This window comes from Pelodiscus sinensis, chromosome 5 (genome assembly GCF_052426305.1).
Source record: "Pelodiscus sinensis isolate ZL-2025 chromosome 5, ASM5242630v1, whole genome shotgun sequence".
Lineage (NCBI taxonomy): Eukaryota > Metazoa > Chordata > Testudines > Trionychidae > Pelodiscus > Pelodiscus sinensis.
In genome coordinates, this window is record NC_143056.1 from 128413481 (window position 1) to 128424776 (window position 11296).

At 44.1% G+C, this 11296-nt stretch overlaps 1 protein-coding gene across 1 annotated transcript; it reads right to left on the reverse strand.

Moving 5' to 3' along the window:
- Positions 1-8272: 8272 nt before the first annotated feature.
- Positions 8273-9792, reverse strand: LOC142829016 (proto-oncogene Mas-like). Its single transcript, XM_075926065.2, has one exon. It carries the CDS (start codon positions 9681-9683, stop codon positions 8745-8747), a length of 939 nt encoding a protein of 312 aa, XP_075782180.2. The 5' UTR covers positions 9684-9792; the 3' UTR covers positions 8273-8744.
- Positions 9793-11296: the final 1504 nt, after the last annotated feature.

Consider the following 11296-nt stretch of genomic DNA (forward strand, 5'->3'; position numbering starts at 1 on the left):
TAATAGCCATCTGAATTCAGAGATGTCTCTGGTGCCTGGAGTTGCTGATGAGTAGGTCACTGGAGTCCAGGTTCCCTACCAGCCACTGGGGAAGTGGTGCAGGCACAGAGGGGAGCATGGCTGGCCTAGGAGAGTTTGCCTTGTAAGACTTTGATATCCTGGAAGGTCAGGATCACAGGGACCTGGCTGGAGGGCCCAGTCATGAAGAGGAATCTGCTGTTCAGCGGAGAATTAGAGGCTGCAGCATGAGACAGGACAGAGGAAGAGACCATGAGGGTGAGCACCGGGAAAGAGCTAATCCTAGGAGCGACTGGGAGGAGATGCCCTTAAAAGAGTGTTACCCCCATAACATTCACTTTATGGAGTGGTTTTGAGACAGTCAAAGGAAGGAAATTTCCCTTGCTTATTGCTATTTTTCTCTGTTTATCAAAATTACCTGACACTCTTCTCCAGGAAGCCTTAACTGTCTGGAAATTAAGAGAAAGTTTAATCTCCCGTTACAAGGATCACATGTACATGACGTGTAATCCTTCAGGGTATGTCTACACTACCCTCCTAATTCGAACTAGGAGGGTAATGTAGGCATACCGCACTTGCAAATGAGGAATGAGGAGTACAGCTAGTTCGGATTAGGAAGCCTAATCCGAACTAGCTACTCCGTACCACGTGTAGCCGCGCGGCATAGGTTCGAACTAGCCGGGATTTAAAAATGGCGGCGCCCGGTTTATGCAAATGAAGCCCGGGTAGACATACCCTCAGTGATGCTTCTGCAAACTTTATCTGAGTCATTATGTTGAAGTGTGGGAGAGGTGATCTGATACAGAAACAGAGCTGGATTAGAGAAGTGCTGCTTCTTCATGCTGGCTGGTTCCTTGATCTTTGTTGTCTTGTTGCTATTTGCTTGTAGGAAAAACATGACATCCATAGGCCAATCAGAGGTGAAAGTGCCGTGAGCGTATTAATATCTCATTTGAAGAGGTTCTCTCTTCTTTCATTTGTTAGGCTACAGCAGGAAGTTGATTTAAGTTCTGCCACTCCTGAAATGCCACTAATGTAGCTGGAGTTGACTTACCTTAAGTCAGGTTACAGTGGGGGTTCAAAGGGAGAAATACTCCCATGAACTTCTCCTAATCTTTTCATCCATGGTAGAGTAACAGAGTCAACAGGAAAGTGTCCTGTAGGAGAGTCTGACTCATTTTTTTCACCCTTTTTTTTACCCCTTACACAGCATCTGTGAGTCAGTTTCTCCTGCATGTCGGGGTTGGGGGTGTTAAGGTGTGGAGCGCTATGTAATTTGAATTCACAAATTACTAAAAATGCATAATGGAGACAAATGCAAGGGGGCCAAACTATAGAAACCATCTCTCTTAATAGTAAGTCAGGGATGGTTTCCACACTATTTTAATCCCACATGGTTCTTATGTCTCCTGGGTGTACACCTCCTAAGTGTACCACCATCCAGCAATCTCTTTCTCTCTCTCTCTCTCTCTCCCCCCACCACTTTTGGGGATACCTTGTAAGCGCATGACCATCCATCTCACTCTCTGTTTCTGTTAGTCATGAATTCCCCTGTGTCCGGGCCCTTTATAACTAGAGTGCAGAGCAGTACCTTGTGCAACTGTTGGTATGCCTGGTGCGGTGGCCGAGTTCCTGTGAGATAAGTGGATTTGCTGGCACTTGTTGTTTAGCCATCTCCTTGACAGGAAGGGAGGAGCCTGACCTGACTGGACACATGGGAAAGAGCAGCTATTCAGGCTTCCTCGCATTTCAACCCATCATCACCTGTAGTCTGCTCTTTTGCAGCCCCAGTAGGTTTGACCCAAAAGCCACGTTTCTAAAAATGCGCTGAGTAACCATAGAAATGGTCTGTTTTTTCTGGAGATTGAGCCTTTGTGAGCGTCTCCTGTTCAGGGCAAGAGACAATAAGTCGTGTTGCAAGCACGAGAGTGAGTGTGAGATGGTGTTCATTCATGTTAACACTAAGTAGTCGACAGTTACAGCTGTGACTTTTTTTGGGTGCAGGGTCCAGGCACCAGAGTGGGAAGCAGACAGAGACACCTCTGAATTCAGATGGCTGTTAGGAAATACAGGCTGGTGTTGTATGTGAACAGAAACAGCAGCAGAAAAGACCTCCATTCTAAAGCCAAACAGAGGAAATGACCCCTCATATTCATTGTAAGGAAAACATGCAGGAAGAGAAGGAAACAGAAGTTGTCCACACCCAGGTGCAGGGTGGAGATGGTGAAGGTTCCTCTTAATGTGGAAGCTGAGGACCAGAGGATGGTTCCATTCTCTACCAGTCCCAACAGGTACACGAGCAGAGGGACACTGTTCATGAAGATATCAATAAAACAGTCTTTCTTACTAGAGGGTAGACAGAGGGGGTTCAGAGGCTCAGTTATCCCCAGCCCTGGGCTTCATTGACCAAACCAGCCCTTCTGCTCCCTCACGGCACAGAAGAGCCAGTGAGCATGACTGAGAATTGTCCAGCGCAATTACAGTCCTGGGGGATGCTAGGGACAGAAAGAGATGGGGAGAAAGCCTGATGGGGAGGGAGCAACCTCAACAGAGAGAGAGAGAGAGAGAGAGAGAGAGTGAGAGTGTTAAATACAGTGAGAGCTGTAAACTTTATTAAGAAAGGGAAAAGATATTTGGAGGAGCAGTCAGCCATTGTGGACTGGGCATGCAGGAGATGTCATGGGGGAATATGAACTGGAGAGATAACAAACTTTTGTTTCCTCTAGCACTTGGCGAATGAGCCTGTCTTCCTGGGATCTTTTCTGAATCATAATCCATTATATGGACGCAGAATGTCCCTGTGTTATGTCTCTGTCTTATGATGAAGAGGGTGAGATACAGAGATGAGAACAATGTCTTTGTTACTTTTCTGCAAATCATCGCGGAAATGGCTTGCTAAATGTTAATCTCAAGGGACTGCTATCACTGTTGTTATCCGAGAAAGGCAACTGGGGTATTTAGGGTGCAACAACTTAGTTACTTAGCATGAAATTTAGAGCTTCCATTATTGTTCTGTATTTTCTCTTGTTTGCCAAAAACAATATTTCTGTCACATGTTGTTACATTTTATATGTTTATATAGCCTATAAATACATTCTATATACACCCAAAGCTATGTTTCCCCCCCAGGGAGATATGTTTTAACTTAATGTGGCAGTAAATCTTAGTGATTTTTACTAGAAAGCTGTCTAGTAGAAAGAGAAATTGAAAAGCATTTCAGAGTGAACAGGAGAGGAAATAATGTACAGCCATTAACCATGGAATGGTGACTTTATTATATTTGCGCAAACATGTAAGACCCCACAAATGCAAACTCTCCTAAAAGAAGTATTACATATAAGGATCGGTATAGTTACACAATTTAACTCATTGCTTGATTCAGTATTAAGTAGGATTATTGTAATATTCAAATAATCCCAGAAGGACACAAGTGAAGGAGCAGTGATCAAGGGTAATTCAATAGATTTATGATAGAGATGTAGCTGTGTTAGTCTGGTGTAGCTGAAACAAAATACAGGACTATGTAGCACTTTAAAGACTAACAAGATGGTTTATTAGATGATGAGCTTTCGTGGGCCAGACCCACTTCCTCAGATCAAATAGTGGAAGAAAATAGTCACAACCATATATACCAAAGGATACAATTTAAAAAAATGAACACACATGAAAAGGACAAATCACATTACAGAACAGAAGGGGGATTTAGTGGGGGGGGAAAGGAAGGTGAATGCCAGTGAGTTAATGATATTAGAGGTGGGGAAGGGGAAATGTCTGTGAGTTAATAGAATTAGAGGTGATAATTGGGGAAGCTATCTTTGTAATGTGTAAGATAGCCGGGGTCTTTGTTAAGTCCGGTGCGGAGAGTGTCGAATTTTAGCATGAATGCCAGTTCAGAGGATTCCCTTTCAAGTGCAGATTTGAATGTCTTCTGAAGTAGGATGCAGGTTAGCAGGTCATTGAGACTGTGTCCTTTCTGGTTGAAATGACAAGCAACTGTTTTTTCTTTGTGATCCTGTCTAATGTCTGTTTTGTGGGCATTGATTCTTTGGCAAAGTGTCTGAGACGTTTGTCCAATGTACGTAGCAGACGGACACTTTTGGCACATGATAGCATAGATTATATTTCTGGAGGCGCAGGAATATGTATTCTTGATCTTGTAACTCACTTGGTTAGGCCCAATAATGGTGTCAGCAGAGTGAATATGTGGACAAAGCTGGCAGCGGGGTTTGTTGCAAGGGAAAGTACCAGGGTTGGTATTAGTGTGGTATGTCCTGTGGTTGTTGGTAAGAATCATCTTGAGATTAGGTGGTTGTCTATAGGAGACTATGGGTCTGTCTCCCAGAGCTTCTTGGAGTTTAGTGTCCTGTTCCAGGATCTCTACCAAGCATTTATAAACCTCAACTACCCACCTGGAGAAATAAAAAAGCAAATTGAAAGAGCCAAACGAATACCTAGAAACCATCTACTACAAGACAGACCCAAGAAAACCAACAATAGAACACCACTTGTCATTACCTACAGCTCCCAATTTATACCTGTCCAACACATTATCAATAGATTACAGCCTATACTGGAACAGGACACTAAACTCCAAGAAGCTCTGGGAGACAGACCCATAGTCTCCTATAGACAACCACCTAACCTCAAGATGATTCTTACCAACAACCACAGGACATACCACACTAATACCAACCCTGGTACTTTCCCTTGCAACAAACCCCGCTGCTAGCTTTGTCCACATATTCACTCTGCTGACACCATTATTGGGCCTAACCAAGTGAGTTACAAGATCAAGAATACATATTCCTGCGCCTCCAGAAATATAATCTATGCTATCATGTGCCAAAAGTGTCCGTCTGCTATGTACATTGGACAAACGTCTCAGACACTTTGCCAAAGAATCAATGCCCACAAAACAGACATTAGACAGGATCACAAAGAAAAAACAGTTGCTTGTCATTTCAACCAGAAAGGACACAGTCTCAATGACCTGCTAACCTGCATCCTACTTCAGAAGACATTCAAATCTGCACTTGAAAGGGAATCCTCTGAATTGGCATTCATGCTAAAATTCGACACTCTCCGCACCGGACTTAACAAAGACCCTGGCTATCTTACACATTACAAAGATAGCTTCCCCAATTATCACCTCTAATTCTATTAACTCACAGACATTTCCCCTTCCCCACCTCCAATATCATTAACTCACTGGCATTCACCTTCCTTCCCCCCCCCCCCCAAATCCCCCTTCTGTTCCGTAATGTGATTTGTCCTTTTCATGTGTGTTCATTTTTTTAAATTGTATCCTTTGGTATATATGGTTGTGACTATTTTCTCCCACTATTTGATCTGAGGAAGTGGGTCTGGCCCACGAAAGCTCATCATCTAATAAACCATCTTGTTAGTCTTTAAAGTGCTACATAGTCCTGTATTTTGTTTCAATAGATTTATATGACCCAAGAGCTATAAGAGACTGAAACTAGAATGGAGGCACATCCCTTCCATGCAGATGGCCGCATTGTGAGAGCTCCAGTCCCATGAGCCCTGTGGGATATGAGGTTTAGCAGAGAGGGGAGCTGGCCTTAGAATGCTGGTTGGTGAGATCAGTGTGAGGAAATCCCATCCTAACTCCCTGCTGCCAGTCCATGTATCCGTGCAGAAGAAGAATGCCTGCTCTGGCGGGGAGGAGCTATGGGATGGGTGGCAGGCCACTCTGTTGTCCCAGGGCCAATCACCTGTCAAAGAGACTGGTCAGGAGAAAGAAAACAAGTGGTTAGGTCAGCAGTGTCTAATGCTGCTGCTCCTGAGAGGAGGAAGGAGGCTTTTCAAAACCTTCAACCTGGGCTCAGGCTTTCCCCTAGCAACGAAGTAGCCCTGAAAAGACCCAGGTGCAAGAACAGTTCAGAGGGCCTCTTCCCAATTTTGAAATCTAAAATTGTGTTTGCCTTGTTCACAGGAGTCAGTAAACGTTTTGGTCAGAGGGCAATAGCTAAGGAGGCAAATACTATGATGGAGCAGAAGTGCTTATCTCCTTAATTTCCTTCCATTGGTGGATTAGAAATGAAAGGAGCAGAATATCCTTGAATCCCACTCACCAGCAGATGCTAAAGGAGAGGTTGAAAAGGCCCAATGGGCTGAATGTGGCTTGTGGCTTCATTTGTCCACCACTGCGTTATCATTCTGAGAAATGCAGATGTTATCCACCTTAGCGGTAAAACGCTACCACGATATGCGGCCTATGGCTACAGATTTGTAGGCTAGCTACTCATCGGGCATGCTGTGAACTGTAGCCGCTGGGAACCCACCAGTGCCCTCCCACCAGACTTGACTCCTATTTGTGAACTGAGTTTTACCAGATCCAGCAGTCTCTAGTGGTGACCAGTATCTCTACAGCCCATTTCTCTCTGCGTGTTCTGGACAGGCGTGAAGGCAGGATTCTGTGCACACGCAATTAATGTCTGCAGAGTCCTGCATTAAACAGTGTTGCAGAATTGCTCCAGCGGTACCAGGCTAATGCAATGAGAGGTGGGTGAAACCTCATTTTGCCATATGTGACGTTCTTACTGACAATGAAGGATCAGACACTTACCTCCAGCTCAATATGTATCTAGATTTAATAATACAAGAACAGAATAGAGGTGTAAATGGTTAATAGATCGGTTAATTACATATGATTGCAATATGCTTCTATCAGATTTGTAGAAATGATGGGACTGGCTGCTGGCTGGCAAAAGTCTCTCTGGCCACTTCTAAAAGATAGGTAGGTCCTCAGACCATGGCTGTAGATGGCACTTTTAGTTGTAAATCCATAGTCTAGGGAATTAGAGCAGCAAAGAGGCAAAATGCAGGTGTCTCGGGGCCTGTCCTGTGTACATGCAAATTTTAGTGTCCCAAACCAAGCCTACAGCACCTGTGAATGGAAAGTTTCTGGCCCAGGATGAGTCTTAGGTTACATGTTGTCCTCACATGTCATTCCATGTTTTGCTGAGTCACAAGGATGGCCAGTGGTGTCTTGCTGCCTGAGGTATCCACAAGGAGGATTCATTGGGAGAGATGAATTTCTTCAGTGGCTCATTTTGTATTAAGTGTCTTTACTGGGCAAACAACACAGAGCTCTTTTGTCCTAATGTAAATCTGTCAGTGTGCGTGGCTGTCTGACCCATGATCAACACACATTTTGAAGATGCCAATACCTTGCCAATATTCATAAGTTTACATACAAAGATGATACACGACTTTAATCAGGACAATTATGCTTGAGAGATCATAGCTTTTCTATTGAGACTTTATATTACAAGATTTATGGTAATTGTATAACAGTGGTATCATGGGTAAATTTTCTTATATACAGTTGCACAAGGAGCATAACCTGAGCCTGTGTCTGGTCACCAAGGGGAACAATCCTCCCGTTTCTGTGAGACTCTGGTTCTAGGCCTGTACATTGACAGGGCTTCCTGCTGCAAATGAGTCAGGAGAAGGAGGTAGAGGAAAGTGCATGTAGTGGGTGAGGAAAGAACGGACCCAGGTGGGAATCTATTGGGGAGACTGAGGCTGAAAGCACAATTTAATACATGGCTCTGCAATCCCAGAGCGCTTTTGCAATGGGATAAACTCGCACCTGAATTTACTGTCTTTAGTATGAGGAGAAGGAAATGTTTCCAACAAAGGTACAGAAATCAGAGCCCTGGCATGGTCATCCTGCGCATTCTGTGGGGTTGTCTCTGAACAGGAGTTCTCACGACAGGATGCTTTATGCTGGTATTTCAGTTCTTCTGCTGAGACCTTTTTTTTCCAAATCCGCACGTGTTCACTCCCCTATTACCAAGTCTAATTTACAGGCGGCGAGATGCTATTTGCAAACATCCTCTATAGGGGAGACAGTAACACACTTGAGAGCATGTCATTATCAGAGTGACCCTTCTGCCACATGGGTTTGGCAGCAAAAACTCCTGGGTTCAGCATCTAGGGATGCTTCCAAAAAGCACAAAACAGGACCAGCCCAAACCTGCCAGCCAGAAATCTTTGGAAACTACACACCACCTCGGCTACCTCTCTGAAGCAATCCTTGTATTACTGCAAACACTGAGTCTGTGTATTACATAAGCAAAGCTTTATTAAGAGATGAAAACACAGCCCTGATGTGGGAAAATGCTGCTCTAGTGACTGGAAAGCACATATAAAACATTCTTGCAATATTTTGGATATTGCTCTTTGCCTCAGTTTCTTATGTGAGGGCTTAGTTTGTTCAGGCTTTGCTTACATCAGATCAAGCTAATGTGCATTATATTGGAGAAATAGAACATCTAAGGAGAGATTCATGATCAGAGATTTTTATTTTATTATAGGGAAATAAACAGTATGGTCCTGACTCTATTCGTGTTAAATTCAAAGGAAATTATACCCCTGATATTGGTGGCACCAGGATTGGGCTGTAACTGAGGATGAGAGTCCTCTAGATATGCAGAACACGGGAATGGAATGAGAGGAAGTTTCTCATCTTTAATTTCTCTGAAATTTATGATCATTCTAGATCAGTGGTTCTCAGACAATCATTGTGGGCCAATATGCAGCCACACAACACTTACAGTATCTATATGGGTATTCGCTGTCAGAAGGGCTGCAGCTGTGTACTGATTCGGCATCAAGTAGCCCACATGCTGGGAACTACTGTTCTAGAGAAACATTCAGCCCATCATAGGGTCTTCCAGGTTGGTTGCCATAGGGATTTAAGCAGCACTAACTGTTCCCTCTCTGGTATCTGCCACCTCTTCAAACACTCCCTGGAGTGCCTTTTTGACTGATCCCCTAAATTGTTGATTCCTATAGCTCCCAACGAGGAAGTAAATAACTGGGTTAACACTGCTGTTGAGAGAGGCCAGCATTAAACTGGAAGTAATGAAATACATATAATGAATAACATTTTCAAAGAAGGTGACAATACTGAAGGGAACAATTAAGAGGAGGAAGAAGAGGACGTTGAGCAAGATAACAATGTAGAGCTTTCCTGGCTTACGTCGCAGGGAACTTCGTTGGACCTTGATGATGAGGATCAGACTTGACAGAACTGTGATGGGAGTGAATATCAGGAAATTCATGCTAGTGAGTTGGAGGAGCATCTCTTCACAACGTTCATTGGAGCCGGAAAAGCAAACAAAAGATCTCACTCCTGTGAGGAGGCAGGAGAGAGCCCAGAGCAAGGCACAGACAATGGTAGACAAGTGCTGTGGGCGGTGGCATCGGTACCAGATGGGGAAAAGGACAGATATGCACCTTTCCACACTGATGGCTGTTAGGCAGTACAGGCTGGTGCTGTATGTGAACGCCATTAACAAGTCCAAGGACATTGATAAGTAAAATAAATCGAAGTCAAAGACTGCACGGGAAAGAGCCAAGCAGAGGAGGAAGCCAAAGTCAGCAGCAGCCAGGTTGAGGACATAGACAGTGAAGAGGTTCCTCTTAATGCGGAAGCCGAGGAACCAGAGCACAATCCCGTTTCCAAGCAGCCCCAACAGGCAGATGGGCAGAGTAACATAAACCATTGATATAATTACATGTTGATCTCTAGATGGATAGTATCTTTTGAAATCATTCCAATTATATATGGTTCCATTTTTCAGGCTGGACTCTGTCGGGTGTAGGGATGTTGTTCTCAGCTCAGTTATCATGAAACCTCTGTTGCTGGATGCTGGTCTCTCCTTCTACCCCTCTCTCAGACACCTGTAGGCAGAGAGCAGATGGGGTATCAGTGTCTCAGACTCTCTGTGTTTCACTGATTGTTCCAGATGCTCCCAACCCTCTTAGCCTGGAACTGCCAGGTCCTGAGTGTGATATCTCCAGAGCCATGATGGCCTTGAGGGATGTTAGTAACAGAGAGAGCCATGGAGAAAGGCTCATGGATGTAGACCACTTCAGATGCAGAGGCACTTGAATATGGAGAGCGGAGCGGTGGAGGAAGAAAGATATTAGAAGGACTGTGCATAGAAAGGGAATGACAGGAAAGGGACAGTGGTGCAGAGTAGATATTGGGAGAGTGAAAAAGAAGATCCATGTAGTGTTAATGATGACAAAGAACAGAGAATCCATCCACCAAATCCTTGCCTTGCTTCCCTCTATTGAACTGAGCGTGTACTGCTGTATCTTGAACTGTGATTAAGTGTGTATTGGAGCTGGAGCAGTGTGGATCCAACTTAGAATATCAGGATCGGTTGGTCACTAATTGAGATTCTCCCCATAGGATCCTTTCCCAAAAGTTATATGAGGAAGACTCTGTTTTCAGGATACTAAACATTTCCCTGTGGGCTCCTGTGCCACACCTGACACTCAATCCATAATGGACCCCATGTGAGAAATGCCTGCAATGCACTGGACAGGGAGATACATTGAGACCAGAGGTTTTGCATGAGTACTGGGAAGTTTTGTGATATCTGAAAGTATCAGGTCTCTGCTCTCTGTCCGTGATTGTTTCTGATCTGGTAAGCATAACGGAAATAGCTTTCTAACTATTAAGTTTGGAGAATTTGAGAAAAAAAGCCACTTATATCTCTGAATTTCTCCTGATATATTTAGGCTGTAACTGTCTGTTAATTATCCTGAAAATTATCCATATTTCCAGGACCTTTTATTATGGATTTTGTGTCTGTTTTGAAATGCAGACTGGCTTACCTAGCTTCATCACTAAATAATAAAAAAGTAATTCATGTAAATATTGATATTGTTAAAAAACACACACATGGTCCCGATGTGTGTGCAGACTGGGGGAGAGAGCTAGAAATGCCGGAAGGGCTCTTAATGCAGAAGCTGAACCATTACCCAACAGGCCGATGAGCAGAGTTAATGGTGTTAATGGTGACATCAGTAAAACTGTCTCTGGAGCATTCGTTCCCATATTTTTACCAGAATTATGAAAGCCGGTCTCTGTGGGAGGTGGGAACATTGTGGATGCCTCAGTTATCATAAAACCTCTGTTCATTGTGATAGGTGGCACCTTCCTCTTAAATCTACTGCATATGCACATCTGTTAGCAGAGCAGACAGAAGGGATTGAGAGATGTGGTTATTATCCCCAGCCCTGTGCTTCACTGACCATTCCAGCCCCTCTTCTGTCTAATGACCTGGAACAGCCAGAGCCCAGTGGATGTGACTGAGAAATAGCCAGGGAGATTGCAGTCCTGGGAGATGGCAGGGAAAGATACCGGGGGTGGGAGGAGAGAAGCCTTATGGGCAGGGATCATCTGAGAGAGAGAGACAGGCAGACAGAGAAAAAGACCTTGGGAGGAACT